Consider the following 18,364-nt stretch of genomic DNA (forward strand, 5'->3'; position numbering starts at 1 on the left):
TGGAGGGAGACGCCTGCGAGTCTGTTGTGGCTCCCCCTCCATTGTCCCGCTGTGAATTCTCTTATAGAGCCACCAAGCCAACAAGGAAGCACATAAGAAAAGAGCTTCAATCTCGGCGATAAATGCAACACTTCTCGCCCATTGGAGTTGGCACTCACCCCTGGTGTGGTAGCTTCGCGCAACCTTTTGGCTTGAGGTTCACTTTTCCACTTCGTCTACCATTCCTTAAAAACGATGTTCGACGAAGATCTTTTGTCTCGCGACTAACTTGTGTATGATCATATGAATTTCCTTTACTAGAATATCCGCAATAATATCGGAAGAGCCCACATTAAAAATAAAATATTTGCTTTAACATAACTCTTTGTTACAATTGTACAGGCTCCAGATTTATAACAAAATGGAGTAATCAAAAGTATAATAAGTTTTCAAATTAATGTATTTTGGTATTATTAATATGAGATATTGACATTTAATATCATGAAACTTTTAAAAAGTTGGGTTTTTTTTCATTAACTTTGAAATTGGCAAATAATATTACGAACTTTATCCCGAGTTTGTTATTTCTCACCAATGAAAAAATCCCGAAAAATAATATCATGATACAAATTTTTTTTCGTAATTTCTCGACAATAACTTCGAGAGCTTCAAGTTTTTCAATCTTTGAGAATAGTTTTTCTAGAAGCACACCCTCCAAATTTGTTTTTCAATCCATTAATCTAGCCATATTTTTTTATTTGTGGTAAATAACAAACTCAAGACAAAGTTTGTAATATTATTTGACAATTTCAAAGCTTGTGGAAAAAATCTAACTTTTTAAAAGTTCCACGATATTAGCAGTAAATATCCCAATTAATATTGATATTGAGCAAACACCACCACAAATGAGAAGGTCACCCTCACACAGCAATGGATCCACGTGTCCAAACACCATTGGGCAATCCCTGACACCTCAAATCTAAAGAGAGAAATCGGAAACGGAAAACTGCTTTCCTCCTTTCCCTATTGTTTCGTCGAAAATCAACCATGGCGGCCGTTGCATCGGTGTCGTTTGCTTCAATAGCTCAGTCACCCGACCGGAAGTTCCCGATTCCACCTTCTCACAGATGTTTGGCGTCGAATTTTAGCTCTATTAAGCTCCGCTCGCCCGGTGGTTCCTGCAAGCTCCGGAGCCGGAGTTTGCGCTATGGATTGTCGATTCACTGCATGTCCTCCGCCGTAGGCAAGCTTCATTCTCTATCTCTAGGGATTCTCAGCTTTCTGTTTAGTTTATTTTCTGAAAATTAGTGTTTATTGCGTGATTTTTACGTATTTGCAATTTGTTTGAGTAAAGTAGGACACTAAGTGCATCAGCAATTTTGATGATGATTTAGAAATTGGTGGTGTTAGATTGTTGCGCAAATCTTAGGGCTAGACTGGGGAGGTTACGCAAACTTTTCCTGATTTACTCAGATTGTAATGCTGAATTGACATGTGAATGCCGCCATAGCTTCTGCTACAGTAGAAAACTTGAAATCAAATGAGGCTATGATGTGATATCCAACAATCTCACCTTTAAGTCACAATTTCGACCTTTTGAAGATAATCGAAGTAAGTAGTAGAAGACTAATTGGGATGCGTGTTGCAACATTAATGATATTTGTTCTTTCATCAGCTTAAGGTTTAGGTGTAACTCTTTACTACTATCCAACAAAGAATGCAACCTGATATGTTCTGACTTAGCATCCACAATGGGGCGTCCTATAGTCCGCTCTATGCTCCGCTACATTAGCATTTCATCCTCTTATCCTTCCAACTGCAGTGGGATGTCCTATAGGCTGCCTATAGTCCGCCCTAAGCATTTTATTTATTTGAATATTTAAAACACTACAAAAATTGGAAAAAAAACTTTATTTCATTAAAATTCAAACATTACACTACGAAATAAAAAAAACTACAAATTCTCAACGGCGGTTACGGTCTCAAACTTCTTCAATCATGTCGTTCATGAGCTGAGCATGGTCTTGTTGATTGCGCATTGAGGTCTGTCTAGATAGAACCTCATTGAAGCCCATCGGTAATCCTCGAACGTGGGGCGGGGCAGCCGTGCTGGAGCTAGATCCACCTTCATCATCGCCTCAATCGGTGAATCTTCCACCTTCGTGTTCGACTATCATGTTATACAAGATGATGCACGCATACATGACATCGGCGATGATGTCCTTGTACCAGAACCGCGCCGGACCCTTCACTATTGCCCACCGCGCTTGGAGCACACCAAATGCCCGCTCCACATCCTTCCTCACAACCTCCTGTTTTTGCGCGAATAAAACTCTCTTCTCACCCATTGGATAGCTGATCGTCTTCAAAAAAACAGGCCACCTCGGGTATATGCCATCGGCCAAGTAGTACCCCTATGATATTGGCGTCCGTTGGCAGTGAAGTTGATGGTCGGGCCGTTGCCATTGCATTGCTCGGTGAAGAGGTTGGATGAGTCGAGGACATTGATGTCGTTGTTCGACCCCGCTACAACGAAGTAAGCATGCCAGATCCAGAGCCGATGATCAACGACGGCTTCGAGGATCATCGTCGGGTGGCTGCCCTTGTATCCATTGGTAAATTGGCCTCTCTACGCCGTCAGACAATTCTTCCACTTCCAGTGCATACAATCGATGCTCCCTAGCATTCCAGGAAAGCCGTGCGCCGTGTCGTGCATCTTCATCAGGGCCTGGCAATCCTCAGCAGTCGGCTTTCGCAAATAGGTGTTGCTATAAGCCTCCACAACTCCCCTACAAAAATTCTTCAGGTACTCGCGGCCAGTTGTCTCCCCGACGTTAAGGTACTCGTCGAACATGTCCGCCGTGGTGCCGTAGGCCAACTGCTGGAGCGCAACCATGCACTTCTGCAACGGCGTAAATCCGAGTCTGCCGATGCCATCTTCCTGATACTGGAAGTATTCATCACGTGCCTCCAACGTTTGGACAACATTGAGAAAAAAATCTCGCCACATTCTAGAAGGACGGTGAAAAACCGTCGGGCCCCACTGTGGTTGCTCTTCAAAATAGTCTGCGAACAGACGTTGGTGAGCTACGTCGTGCTCGCGGCGGACAAACGTCCGACGTAGAATCGGACGTGGGATCTGCACCGCCTGGGCCTGCTCCACCGCTTCGCGCTCCATTTCGGCCAAGCATTTCGCCGCAGCCTCATGAACACAATCGAATAAGGCCTGAGTAATTCCTTCTAAGGTACTCCAGTCGTCGCTGGGTCTCATCTTTTTCAATGAGAAAGATTGGGAGTGAAATATTGGTGTGTGTGGAAAGTGAGAGATGGGAGAGAATTATTAGTGTGGGAAATGGAAGAGAAATGGGTGTTTAAAATTTCAAAAAAAAATTTAAAAAAAGGAAAACGCATTGCATCGTCAGCGGTATCGTCCGCGTGACCCGCAGTGGGGCGGACGATACCGCGGTGATGCGTGTTCCGACGCTATCGACCGTCCCACTGTGGATGCTCTTACCACAAAAATGTGTTTCTTGATTTAAAGATATGTTTCATATGTGATTCCACATGATCTTATACCTTTCCGGAACTGTTAAATGCTTGGTTATTGTTATATATACTGATTGTGATATTGTATTGGAGAGGATGATCAATAAACAGTCTTATTATATCAGCTGCAATTTGAGGGAAACATGTCAGATTCTATGCCAATCCTCTCTTAATCTCTTTGCTTGTAGATTTGTTTTTTTTTTTTGTTTCTGAATTAGTCATTCTGAGATATCCTATCGATATTTCTTTCAGACCCCCCTACAGTTGCGGAGACGAAGTTGAATTTCTTGAAGGCATATAAGAGGCCAATTCCGAGTATATATAATACAGTATTACAAGAGCTGATTGTACAACAGCACTTGATGAGGTACAAGAAGTCATACCGGTATGATCCGGTGTTTGCCCTTGGTTTTGTTACCGTGTATGATCAACTCATGGAGGGATACCCGAGTGATGAAGATAGAGAGGCCATTTTCAAAGCTTATGTCGAGGCTCTAAATGAGGATCCTGCTCAATACAGGCTCGTTTGAAACACTCTTGAACTAACTATTTGATGCAAGTGTTTTTCCAATCCATATAATTTACCTGATAAAATTTATTGATGTAGATCTGTGAAAAATAGTTGAAGTGCAATCTAAGTAGAATGTTAATTCTGTTGCCAATCCATACCTATGCGGTGCGAAAATATGATTTATCTTTCTGTGATCCTAGTGTGTAATGAAGCATACTAAAGAAAGCTTTTTGCTACAGAGCTGATGCCCAGAAGGTAGAAGAATGGGCTCGTTCTCAATCAGCCGCTACTTTAGTTGATTTTGCATCTCGAGAAGGAGAAGTTGAGGACATCTTAAAGGACATCTCAGAAAGAGCAGGGAGCAAGGGAAATTTCAGCTACAGTCGGTTCTTTGCTGTCGGTCTCTTCCGGTTGCTTGAGTTATCAAATGCAACTGAGCCAACCATCTTAGACAAGGTAAACGTTTGAACTTTAACATTCAATGAATTTTTATGATGCCTCTTAGAAGTGGTCTGGATTATCTGAAAATGGATGTTAGTAATGATGCTGAATAGTTGTGAACTGGTAAAAGAGATGATCGTTTACCATTTCATGATTATATTTCTCTTGCTTTCTCTCCTACTTGAAAAGGCTGATATATCACTGAAGGCATTGGTAAGAAGTGAGTGTTTTCTTCTACATATAAGGCTGAATGTCTCTTTAAAACAAAACAGCTTTGTGCTGCTCTAAACGTAAACAAGAAAAGTGTCGACCGCGACCTTGACGTCTACCGCAATCTTCTCTCAAAGCTGGTTCAAGCCAAAGAGTTGTTGAAGGAGTACGTCGACAGGTGAAAATATCCTCTCTGCTATGGCTGGAATGAGATCCATCCTTTTTTTCTGTTTTCACTTCCAAATATCCTATTGCTCTATCTTTATTCCAGCATTTGTATCAACATGATTCTCACGCATTTCCTCTGCATCTGAATGTCAGAGAGAAGAAGAAATTAGAAGAAAGGGCAGCAACCCAAAATGCGAACGAGGCTGTCAAAAAAATGCTTGGAGGAGCACCGGTCTGATGAACGATGCGTTTTCGACTTCTGCATCATGGTAGCTGTGTGATGCTAGTCCTTGATGTTAAACTGTTATATAATTAAGATTGGTTTTAAAAGTTGATGCAGATTGTATTATGATAGAGGTTGCTGTAAAGTAGAAGAGTTGAGTTCTTAAGAAAAAAATGCTCAGAGAAGTTGACATTCTATTATTGAAATTAATGTAATTTTTGTTTATAATGTTCTTTGATATTTCTTGGTGTGTGATATGAATTCTTGTTTTAAAATTTTATGTAACAGAGAAAATGAAGGATACAAATATTTAGCTGAGTACTCCATCCGTATTAAAAAAATAGAAACATTTGAAACGACACGAGTTTTAATGCACAATTGGTAAAGTAAGAGAGATGAAAAGAAAAATAAGTAAAGTAAGAGAGAGGAAGAAAAAAAAGTAGTGAAAGTAGCGTTAGTCGATTGTGGAGTCTATATCATAAAATAGAAAGATTCTAAAGTCTCTATTTTTAAGGAACGACGCAAAATGGAAATAGTTGTTATTTTTAAAAACGGAGGGAGTAATAAATAATGATTCTAAATAGAAATAAGATAAGAATATTATTTAATTATACATAATTACTTTTTGTTCAAAGAGCTTAGACTACCAATTAATAGTCGTTAATTTGGTAGCATACTCCACAGTTCACAATAACTAAAATTGATACAGTATAATCATTAATTATATACTAGTATATATTTGAAAGAATTATATTTTGACAGATTCCAAAATGCAAAGTATACTGGTCTGACCGGGAGATTATAACTAAGCAAAATCACCATTGTGACATAAGTTATCAAGTTTATAAAAATTTCACAATTTTTATACTTTTATTTTTAATATATAAAAATATGTTTTTTCTAAGTTAACATACAAAATAACATCTCTTAAACTTCGGTGTCATCACTCAAATATGATATCTAATATAGGACGGAGGGAGTACATAGCATCACGTTGCTCTTAAACTCCTGTGTCGTCACTCAAATATAATATTTTGCAATCAATCAATCAGAATATCAGTACTATATCCAAATATCATGTACACAACATTTCAAAGTAATTGCTCCAATAAATAGTGTATGTCTTAATACGAAGCTTTGGAATAAACAAACTACCAAATTAATCACCAAAGATTAATTACATTATCAACTGAAATAAGAGATATCAAGCCCTTCTGGAATCTTGAAAGTGTCTGCTGCACCAAACTTCTTCCTCACTTCCTCATCTTCCTTGTCACTATCCTTCTCATCGACGTCGTGAACGTCCGGAGGGGGGGGGGCATGAGCACTCCTGGCTCTTCAACCATGGACGGCAAGCATCTTCACTTGGCGAAGAGGCTGTTTCCACGGTTCTCCATCGACTCTCATGTACGTTTCTTTAGCAGAACCTTTATGGAACTCGAATTTGACACGGTGTGCCTTCAATGAATGCAATAAACGCAAACATTACATTCTGGAAAAAATGTAGTCACACAACGTTTCACTAACCTGTGCAAGACGAGTCCCGTGTCCATTTGGAGTGAGCAAAACAAGCCCGTGCCAAGCATTTCTGAAACCAACAATCTCAAGTAGGCCATCGTCTACGAAAGGCGGGGTTAACTCTTTCTGTTGCAGGTACACAAATTCAAGTGGCTAGTTTTAGTAAAGTGATTAGGTGAGAATCGTTGGTTGAGAATTGAGATTCGAGAATACTACTTTCAACACGACGTTTATGACTATTCGGAGTTCCCCACGGATTTAGTCCTCCAGAAAAGCTGGGTAAACTGAGGCACACGATTGATCTGACGCTGAATGTTAGACGAAACATGCATTAGTTCAAGTTGAAATCAGAGCAATTTTCGTACCCAATAATCCTAGGTAAATTAAGATTACTTATAGTGGAAATAGGCTCTATTTGTTTGTAGTAACACGGTCATCAGAAAGTTAAACGAGCGTATGCATAGCAGTTAAAACGAGCGTATGCATAGCAGTTAAGTGTCGTACCTGTTAGGAATTTTAAGGTCTTCCCATTTACCATCCTTTTTCATGACCTTAACCTTACAAAGATGAGAGATACTGCAATGGGAATGCATTCTTTAACTCGCGTACCCATGCTGAAGTAGTTCCAGAACCCTCCACGATACGTATCGGAACCTTCCTGTAACATTGTGGCAAGTGACACATAAGTACAGCGTAGCCACAGTTGAAAATGGGGATCACACTACAAAGCTATGGCATAATATGCAGGGAAAATGCACCTTAAACGAAGGTTGGAAAGCGTTTCTTACCACATTGAGATCATCTGTTGAGAAACGGGATGAAATGAATGCAACGAGTGTGGCAACTCAGGAGGAGCAACCGGAGCACAACCTTGTATTGCTTTCATTCGCATCATGATGTGCCAACTGTTATGTACAGTAAATATTAAGCAAAATCGCAAGAGTAAGAAACGATCACTGTATATGAATATCAAGCCAACACATTATCAAGAATGTTCTGATTTCTTATTTGTCAATAAATAATGATCTTGATGAAAACGACAAATTATTCATGGTTATAATGATCTTCTATGAAGTATTCAAGGTTTATAACTTACCTATCCATCTTCATTTTGTTTGCTTTCCGTACTTTATCCATGAACGAAAGCACAGAGCCACGATCAGTTCCCGGATTTTTCTTACCCTAAAATGCATCGGCATAAACTGAGAGGTCAAACAACTAATATACTCGAAACATTACCACAAAGAATGATCATACTCACCCAACCAAATGCAAATGGCAGATTGTTTCCAGTTCCCAAAGGCATAGTAGCGATAGGTGGCGGGTGAGATAGTTTGAGATCAGAAACAACCCCAAGAATCCATCCGGCCGTACCATCTCCACCAGCTACCTATATGTCGAAGCTCATGCATTAAGTTTCAAGAAATCACCAATAAATTAGGAAAAGGAAGAAGGATCGACGAACTTCTTTAATTCCTTCTCTTCACAACTTACAATTAGCCTCAAATTCTTCTCAATCTCAGAAGCATTCCCATCCCCTCGATTCTTCAGCCTTTCGAGATTGATAAAAAGCTTTCGAAGCACACTATCAGGAGCTTCTTCTCCTAAATCAATAACCTAAAAATAAGGCTAAAATGAGTAAACCAGAAAATCCTTGCATACATGTGTCCGGTTAATTCAAAAGGATGGTTTTCCATAACACGAAACTAGTTTCTCGACTGCAACATAAAGGGCGATATGTAGCTGATTTTCACCTGCTTTTTGTTTAGTATGGATCTATACGTGACAAGAAGCTCTCCTCCAAGCTGACCACCACTTTTCGAGTTGATAAACACGAGAACAGGGTGTTCGGGCTTAGAAGGCGAGCATTGGATCTCCGTGTCTTGCTCGAGCAACGAGCTCGTGATGTGAAACTCCTTGATGAACTCATCTCTATCAAGGTGCCCACTTGCCATTCCTCAACAACTGCAATACAAATTCAAGAAAAATATAGGATTTCAACTCACTTAATTCTTTCGTGTAGTAAAATCCAAATAGTGAAAGGAGATTCTGTTCTTCAAATTGTTACAGAATTCAAGAAAAGACACCATATCGAATAAAGATGAGCAGAATATTCAAAAGTGCCAGCTTTCAAAACTTCGAGATAAATTATCAGTAAAAAAATTCTCTTGAAATTCAGTAATAGATCCTTTTCCACACCTCAAAATACATTCAAACTGGATCAAGCATTTCATCAAACAGATGGTATGGGATGTGTGTGCTGAATATTCGATTTGATTGATTTTCACTACTAGGGGCGATATTCGATGTTGTAAAAACTTGAACCTCTAAAGTCGGGACCAAATCATGGGGGTGATTTAGGGATAGACTCTGTTTGGAATTGGAAGATCGATGGACGATAGAGAAAACAAGTGATTTGAGCCATGTAGTGCCTGTTTTTGGGTATGAAGCCAATAAAATATCACTTGGAATTGGCTTGAAATGCTTAACAACCCTATTAATGGATTGGATGAACTGAGGCAAAAGCCAAAAGCCACCAACTTTATAGAGATAATCATGATCAGTGAAAATATTGATGATCTATGAAACTGAAGTAGGGTTCTTGAAGAAAATAATTTAAACTTTTAAATGCTAGTATGCTACTATGGTACTTGGGATGTTATTGAATGATTGGTAGTATGAAGTATTTATAGAGGCAAGAGTACTCCATTTATTTGAACTTGTCTTTATAGTCAAGGATTATATTTCATGTGATGTTCTGACAAACCTTAATTAGCTGTTTATGTTATTCACATTAACAATTTATTGAAAAAAGAAAAGTAGAAACAAAGTATAGCTTAAAATCTAAATCTTAGCTGTGAATCGAATCGAATTGAATCTTTGACGTATAGTTAAAATCATTTGGACTACATTATTATTATTATTGCATATTCCATTCAACCCTTTACTTAAATTGACATTTTTAAGTAATGCTGCTTCTAGAATTATCTGTTCAGATTTTAAGTCGATTATATGTGTAAATTGTAGTAGTACAATTAATTCTGTCTTTGGTTACAACTTCTCATTTCTTTTACCGAATTTGAAAGATGATTGCATATTCGCAATTTTACCGTACGCCATCCAATGACAGAGTAACTAATGACCCAACGGAGAAACATTCAATGATAAATTGAAAACGTGAATAAATTATTTAGACAGTAAGCTTGATACGAGATTTCTTATAAGAAAAAGATTTAAATAATTAGCTTTAAAAATCCTAAACGGTTTTTAATTCCAAAAGTACTTTTATTGTTCCGATTATAAATGTGATAATGTTGAAAAGGCTGGGATAAAATTGATGAGATTTGAAAATTTTGAATTTATTTTTGGAAGATTGGCTTAGAAAATGATAATAGAAAATTAGAACCCAAACTAAAATGACAGCAATATTTTTGAATGGCCCGAATTCGGATGCCTACATTAAGATGGTAGCAATTTGATACTATGACTTAGAGCATCCACAGCGGTTGAGCGCAGCCGTCCATCTGTCCGTGCCAGCAAGCAGCCCACGTGTCAGCCGTCCATTGGCCAACGACAATGCCGTTGGCAATTTGATTTTTTTTTTAAAAAAAATCGGATTTTAATTAAAAAATTCGATTAAAAATAAAAAAAATATGTTCTCACTTCCCAAAAAATTATATCCGTTTTCTACCCACTTTTAATTTATTTTTCAAATTTTTTCCTCAAAAATACACATTTTCATCTATAAATACCCTCACTTCCACACCAAAAATTCACAACACACTACACAATTCTCATCTAAATTCTCTCATTTCTATTCTTAAAATTCTCAATCTTTCTTTCACTCACAACAAAAAAATATCCAGCTCCGGCGATCACCCTTCCGGCTCCCACGGTTGGAACCCCGATTGGTTCGGTTCACAACCATTTCTTAGTCCGGAAACGGAATATTCGGCCCCTCCTCAAACCCAAGGTTCGCAAGTTCCGGGTGGCTACCGGCCTTACCCGATCGACGACCAAGATGCCCCTGAAGGACAATACGGGTGGACACCTGAACCACCCGTACCTAGAGCGGGAGGGAGCGACCCCTCTCAAACTCCTCCTCTTCCTACTCGTGGTGTCCGCACCTCGTACACTCCGGGGGAGATGGAACAATTATTCAAAGCGTACTTGTCAATCTCCGAAGATCCGGAGGTTGGCACGAACCAATCCGGTGACCATTATTTGTGGCGCATCTGTCGCTGGTACAATCAAAACCGGCCGGCTGGAACAATCGAGCGCAACGAGAGTATGGTGCGCAATGCCATATACAGAGCCAACGAAGAAATCCAAAAGTTCCAGGGGTGTTACCTCCAGGAAGAGCGGTCGTCGGGGAGCGGCCGGAGCGAGCTTGACATCATCAGTTCCGCCTTTGCGACCTACCAATCCAAGAACTACAAGCCGTTCAAGTACCTCAACATTTGCAGGAGACGCGGGCGCATCCGAAGTATAGGGGAGGTGTATCATCCTCCTCTAACTCCTCCTCAAAACGGTCGAGGTCGGTATCCCTATCCAACGCCGGCTCCGAGGATGTGGCTAGCCAACTTGCTGGAGCTAACTTGGGTAGTCCAGACGCCGGCTAGAGCAGTTCCCAACGCCGGCCGCAAGGAAGGAAGAAGGCGACGACCAACCGCCATCGCGCCGCGACTCTATCCGCCCCTGCTCCCTATGTGCCACCTCAACCCCCCACCAACTCGTTGTGGGAGATTTTGGCCCAACTCAATTTGGCCAATAGGTCAACTATGACCCCCGAGCAACTTCGATCGCATGTGGCGATGATACAGGGTCTCCAAAGAACATTGGGGGTAGAGCCGGAAGAATAGTCATCCACGGGGGTAATTTTTATTTTTTAGGTGTTTAATTATGTATTTTTTAATTTTTAGGATTTTAATTATGTAATTTTTAATTTTTAGTATTTTAATTATGTAAATTTTTAATTTTTAGTATTTTAATTATGTAATTTTTAATTTTTAGTATTTTAATTATATAATTTTTAATTTTTTTGTAATTTGTAATATTTTTACGGGTATTTTTAATGCACTTTAATTTTGTGGAAATGTTTTTATTTAAATTGAATAATAGAATTGTGAGACCCTTAAGCTTGTCCTTGCGGAAGAGCACAGATGTGGGTATTGTACTCTTGCTTAAGAGCAGGGAGTAAAAGTGGGACCGGGCCCACATCCGTGCTCGTTGGCAAGAGCACGGATGTGGATGCTCTTAAGCCCAATAAGTTTTAGAATGATAACACCATAATTAGAAGAATGTAACCTCAAAATGACATCTAATGAGTTTTTAATTATTAGTGAGGCACTAATGGAGCTTTAACCATGATCTAATCCATTACTATTGTAGATCATTTTTTACTGTTAAAGTGATGTATTAGGCCATCTGCAACGCTGTCTCTTATTCGATCCTTAACCGTCTCTTAAATTATTATTCTTGGCCCCACTGTAATTTTTATTCAATCTCTTAACTAAGGGACAGAACCTGCAACCCTCCATCTCTTATCCGTCTCTTAAACACCTCTTAAATTACTATTCATTCATTTTCATTTTTTATTTTTATTTCTAACAAATTCAATTAATAAAAAACACACTTCATTAAATAAAATAAAATTACAACTTAAAATTAAAAAAAACACATAATTAAAATCCTAAAAAATAAAAATTACATAATTTAAAATTCAATTTTATAGAAAATAAAAAAAAAACTACTCCGCCGGCGAATCATCCCCCGAAAGCGGTGGAGGTGCACTGAAGCCATATTCCAAGTTCTCTTGCCATAAACTCAATTTCGGCAAGATAGGCTTGGTATTTGGGAGGCGTCATGCGGGAAGTGTCCGCCATTGTGGCGGTCATGTACATGGACATTAGGGAGTTCGAGGGTGCCCCCGAGCCCGCCTGGCTTGATTCGGCTCGGCCCCTCCTCCATCTAGCCGCCTTCGCCGCATTTCCCCCCGACATCGTCTGTCGTGCCCTCAACCTCCTGCGAGGCAAACTCTTGTGCGGCGTTGCCCGAACCGCCCTCACTAGATGAGTATTGACCACCCTCCGTGTGCTTCGTGCACTTCGAGGTCGAGCCTGAGCTGGACCGGATAGCGCCGGCCCACCTTTCCTCATCTTTGACGACCTCCCAAACATCGACATGTTTGAATTGTTTGGCGGTGTCGTCGAAGTAGACTCGCAAAGCCGACCTCAGAATGTCGGCTCCCGTGGCTCCACTTTGGTAATGAGCGGCTTTCACTCTCTGTCGACTCGGTCAAAGTGAGCGTGGAGCATCTTAAATGTGCGGCGGCGGGACCCCTTCGGCTTAATCTCGTGGTAGGCCTCGGTGACCTTTTCCCAGAAGTACTGGCGGGATTGTTGATTCCCGACGATGGAATCGTACGAGACACTGATCCAGGCGTTGTACACAACCAGCGTTTCCTTGGGGCTGTACGGATGCCGGCCTAGATCCTCCTCCTCCTCGTCCGCCTCCGACCTGGAGCTTCCACCGCCTCGACCTCCTTCCGGAGTGGGTTCAACCGAATAATCCTCCCGAATCTGGGATAATCCCTGCGAATACCTCAGGGCGGAGGGACGGGCGTATGCATCCACATCAAAATGGGGTGGTTGGTACCCCCGGCGTCGACGAACCCTGGCTGCTCGGCGTCAACGAACCGGAACCACCACCCAGGACATTGTACATGTCCCCCCAGTCGCCGAACGCGTTGATGTCAAATCCGCCGGAGCCGCCACCGCCAGAGTTTCCGTCGCCGGACATTTTGTGATGAGAGGTTAGATGAAAATTGGAGAGGAAATGGAGATGATTTGAGAAGAATAGATGTGTATTTGTGTGTGAAATGAGGATGAATTAAGAGTATTTATAGAGTAAAAAAATAAAAAATTAAAAAACGGTCGAAAAACGGTAATATTACCGTTTTTTGATTTTTGATTTTTTATATTTTTTTTAAATTCGAATTTTTAAAAAAATGATTTATTGCGTTAGCGTTACGATGCCCACTCGCGGGCCGGCGAGTGGGCTTCACGCATGGCTCCGGAGTGAACCACGTCGCGCGGCCCGCGAGTGGGTGTCACTCATGGCGCCGGAGTGCGCCACGTCGCGCGGGCGGTGGCGAGACGGCTCGCCATTCGTCTCAGCGGGACGGGACGCTGCAACGCGTCTCGCCGCCGTCTCGTACCGGCGTGACGGGTTACGAGCCACCCGCGTGACGCGTTGCGGGTGGCCTTAGTGGCTGTTGGTGGTGCCTCGAATCCATGTGGACCATTTTCATCAGGCCCAAAATTATTACTCATTCAGGATCACAATCAGTACCATATTTATGACATAATTAGGGCATATTCATTTCGTAGAAATTAACACTATTACTTTTGGGTCGTCTGTATGTATGTTTCAAGTGGATGACTGGCCTTTTCGGCATGCCCCGTTGTATTGATATTTTAGTTTTATGTACAAATTTCGAAACTTGTAAACGATGATGATTACAATAATGGTACAATCACATTTGCGAAAATTATATATTAAGAGAAGATCGACATATGTCTTTGCCTCTTATTAAGCAGGGACACAAGTCGGCTTTAGAGCATCCACTATAAGTGGCCTTTCCCAATAACCTCGCCCCTTTTTTGTCTATAGTCCCAATTTTTTTGTTCATATCCCCAAATTTTTGTTTTTGTCATTATAGACAGACACTTCCAATAGCCTCGAAATTTTATAACCAATTTTAATTTTAATTTTAATTCAATTATAAATAATTAAATTTATCAGACTAAACGTAATTATAAAAAATGCTATAAGTGAAGAAATTAAAATTAAAAACTACATTTTCGTCGTATTAAAGTGGGGGTAAAATTATACAACGAAATATTAATATATTGAACATCATAATAGTGTTCAAACTGTGCCGCCACCTCCCCTACGTGCCCAAACTTCTTCAACCAAATCGGCCAGGAGCGTGGTATGTGCTGTGCTCCTGCGCATATCACTGAAACGTTGGATCAAATATTCATTGCTCCGTGGTACGCCCATCTGGATCGGCGCGGAGGTGAAACCGTTACTTGTACTTGCACCCTCTTCCAGTGCCCAGCGCTCTGCCGCAAATCCTTCATCTTCTATTATCATATTATGCAATATGATACATGCTAACATAATATTTGCGACATCATCTTCATGTCAAACTCGTGCCGGGCACTGTATAATGGCCCATCGCGCTTGGAGGACACCAAAAGCTCGCTCAACATCCTTCCTAGCACCCTCTTGTTTCCGCGCAAAGTATTTTTTCTTCGGTCCTACCATCAGAGCGAATTGTCTTGACGAATACGGGCCACCGAGGTATATCCCATCTGCTAAATACTATCCCATACTGTACTGCGTGCTGTTGGCTACGAAGCTGATTTCTGGACCCTCGCCCCGACACTCGTCATTCAAGAGCGGCGATGACTGAAGAACATTGATGTCGTTGTTCGAGCCGACAACACCGAAATACGCATGTCAGATCCGCAAGTGGTAGTCAGCAACGGCTTCCAGAATCATCGATGGATGTTTGCTTTTGAATCCAGTTGTGAACTGGCCTTCCACACCACCGGGCAGTTCTTCCACTCCAATGCATGCAATCGATGCTTCCTAACATTCCTGGGAAACCGTGGACCGAACCATGCATATCCAGCAGACTTTGACACTCACCATGGGTGGGCTTTCGTAGGAACTCCCCACCAAATATTTCTCGAATCCCCTTACAAAACTGCCTAAGCATCGTGAGGCTAGTCGTCTCACCCATCTGTAGGTATTCGTCGAACATATCAGCTGGTCCGGCGTACGCAAGCTGCCGGATTGCAGCGGTGCACTTCTGAAGCGTAGACAGCCCGATCCGGCCAGTGCAATCACTCCGAAGGGTGAAGCACCAGTAACGCTCTGCCAATTTCATCGCTATATGGTTGAAGAGGGGTTGCGACATTCTGAATCGCCGGCGAAAAATCTCTGGTGGATAACGGGGGTTATCCACAAAGTAGTCCGCCATTAGACGCTGGTGCGCTCCGCTATGGTCTCGTCGGATGGTCCGCCGACGACTAATCGCACGAGGGATCGCGCCCTCCGCCACTTCCGCAGTGCGTTCCGCCGCTCGCACCGCTTCCTCCTCCTCAGCCTCGTACTGCACCTCTTGGATCAGAGAATTCCACGCGTCGTTCCATAAATCGTCCATTTAAGACAACAAATTCTAGTGAGAGAAAATATGTGTGAGGGAGAGGTGGAATGGTGTGAAAATAATGAGAGGAATGATGCGTATTTATAGGTAAATTAAATTGAATTAAAATAAATAAATAAAATTCGGACGTCCGCCCCGAAATAGGCGCGCCGGGCACTGCCCCGCTATAGGCCGGCGAGTCTATCGCCCCGTCCTCGCCCCCTATCCGCCGATAGTGCGTCCGCCCCACTTTTTTCGTCCGCCCCGGGGCGGAGCCCCCTCCGGTGCTATAGGCGCGCCTCGCCTATAGTGGAGGCTCTTAGTGATATGAGAGACGTCAAGTGGAAGGTCACAAATCATATAATACAGATACTCAACTAGCTTTACATAACCAAATCACTCATCAAAGCATCAACAAGCATTTCACCATTAGAGTGGATAGATCTCACAGCTACTTTCACGTGTAAAAGCCCTATTCCATAAAATGGCGTCCAGCCGAAAAACGAGCAAGAGACGTGCACGTGCAATGCCGTTTGGCCGGGGAGCCCAGGTGGTGTCCACTATGTGTGTTGCATATAGTGTAACTTGTGTAAGTAAAAATTTGAGACATCAACATCATTAAAGATTAACATTTGAAGAATTTACTTCACTGTAGCTGCGAAATCGAAGTACAATCTTACAGTATGTATAAATCACAGTAATATTTCAATGGGTTAAAACACATAATTAAAAAGAATTAACCTAAATCAATAGTATATGTTAAATCAAATGCTAACAAAATTACCAGATTCATAAGCTTAAATACATCCGCCGCCGCCGCAGGAAAAACCCCCAATTTCTGAGCCCTAATTCTCACAAAGTCCTGATCGATTCAGTGAAAATCGCTGCGAACGCATCCAAAATCCTCTTCGGCCGCGACAGCGTGAATTCCAATCCGTCGTCGAAATCTCTGGATTTGCCGAGCGCCATCGACGTGTCTGTATCGATCGAGGCCGATTCGACCTTCCGCGGCCGTCCCCACCCGTAGTCGGCGTCGTAGAGATCGAACCGCGGCGATCCAGCCACGCCAAAGAGACGTTTTCCGATCAAACTCCGAAACTCCGTCGGCCACTCCTCCGCGCCGTCGAGGATCCCCTTCTCGTTGTACACCGTGTTCTGAATCGCGACGCCGATGCTCTCCGCCGCGACGAGGAATCCTTCCTTCCCCTTCAGCAGCCCGTGCCTCGACTGCGCCTTCACCAGCGCGAGGCAGTTTCCGAAGTACGTCGCCGGAAGCGGCGGATCCAGCCGCCCGCGGCAGTCCGCGGCGAAGCAGAAGTACTCCGGCTCGTCGTCGGGCACCGATCCGGCCTCCGCACGCACCAGGCACGCCCAAACCAGCGCGCACGTCATCGTGAAGGCCGTGATGTGCATCTCCGGCCGCCGCCGCGCCACGAACGCCTTGAGCGTCTCCACGTCGTCGCGGCGGACGAGGAACGTCGCGCGCACCTTGTTGAACGGGAACGAGAACCTCCGCGGCACCACGCCGCGCGTCCGCCTCACGAGCTCCCAATACTTCGCGTCCAGTCCGCCGGCGCCGCTCACCGAGGTCCGATCGTAGAACGGAAGCGATTTATCGTCGATTAGCCTCGCATCGCCGCCGAATCGGTTCACGGAAGCCCATGATTTGATGAATCGGACGATTGTGCTCGCATCGCCGATCGCGTGGTGGTTTGTAAACCCTAGGCACACGCCGTGATCTGGAAATAGCGTCGCCTGCAGCGCGAGAACAGGCAGAACAACATCCTCCGGCGAAATCTTCGCCGGCGGAAGCTCAGGCACAAACGAGTAAAACTCATCGGACAGCCGCGGATGGTAGCCGGTGAGGTGCTTAAAGTCCTTATCGCACTCGGCGACGGTAAAAGAGACCGAATCGCCGATTACGAAGCGAGAGAAAGGTCTACCGCCGTTGATCGGATGCACGATGTTTCCGGCGAGGGGGAGAAAGTGATTGAGGGTAACGACGAGAGAAGATTTGAGATCGGGAACTATGACTTCCATGAAATGGCGTCTGGAGCATGGGAGGTGGAAGAAGAGGAGGCGTTGGACGGGGTGGAAGTAGAGCCACGTGATGTCGAAGTGGAGGAGCGGGAGAATAAGCTCCGTCACGGTGTCCGGCGACGGCTGGATTTGGCAGCGGTCAAGCACGGCGGCGGCCATCGGAATTTCATGAGTTTGTGCCATAAATTAAATAAGATGATTCTCTGCATATTACTCTATATGCGTTTTTAAAAGGGGGAGGAGTTGCTGGGAATTTTTGAATTAAATATATTATCTTATATAGGTCGGCAATTTAGCACAAATTGTGGAAGCACATGATATCTCATACGTACAAGATTTAGGAGTAAAATTTTGTGAAAAAACGTGTTCATCTATTGATAAATTTACATAAATTGGAGTATATATATAATCGAATTTTTTTGATATTTTACCTTAAGTATTAATTTATAAATATAAATTAACTTAAATATTCTTGTTTTCAAAATAAATTAGATAGATCATTTCAACA

General features: G+C 42.6%; 1 protein-coding gene and 2 pseudogenes across 1 annotated transcript; 1 reads left to right on the forward strand and 2 right to left on the reverse strand.

Moving 5' to 3' along the window:
• The first annotated feature begins 898 nt into the window (after positions 1-898).
• On the forward strand, positions 899-5,318 carry LOC121745525 (annotated as a pseudogene).
• Positions 5,319-6,100: 782 nt separating this feature from the next.
• LOC121745485 lies at positions 6,101-9,277 on the reverse strand (annotated as a pseudogene).
• Positions 9,278-14,440: 5,163 nt separating this feature from the next.
• Positions 14,441-18,211, reverse strand: LOC121743616 (phenolic glucoside malonyltransferase 1-like). Its single transcript, XM_042136947.1, has 2 exons — positions 16,601-18,211; positions 14,441-15,849 (listed from the first exon to the last, which is right to left on the reverse strand). Exon 1 carries the CDS (start codon positions 18,037-18,039, stop codon positions 16,669-16,671), a length of 1,371 nt encoding a protein of 456 aa, XP_041992881.1. The 5' UTR covers positions 18,040-18,211; the 3' UTR covers positions 14,441-15,849; positions 16,601-16,668.
• Between the last annotated feature and the right edge of the window lie 153 nt (positions 18,212-18,364).

Source organism: Salvia splendens, chromosome 8 (assembly GCF_004379255.2).
Source record: "Salvia splendens isolate huo1 chromosome 8, SspV2, whole genome shotgun sequence".
In the NCBI taxonomy this organism is placed as follows: domain Eukaryota; kingdom Viridiplantae; phylum Streptophyta; class Magnoliopsida; order Lamiales; family Lamiaceae; genus Salvia; species Salvia splendens.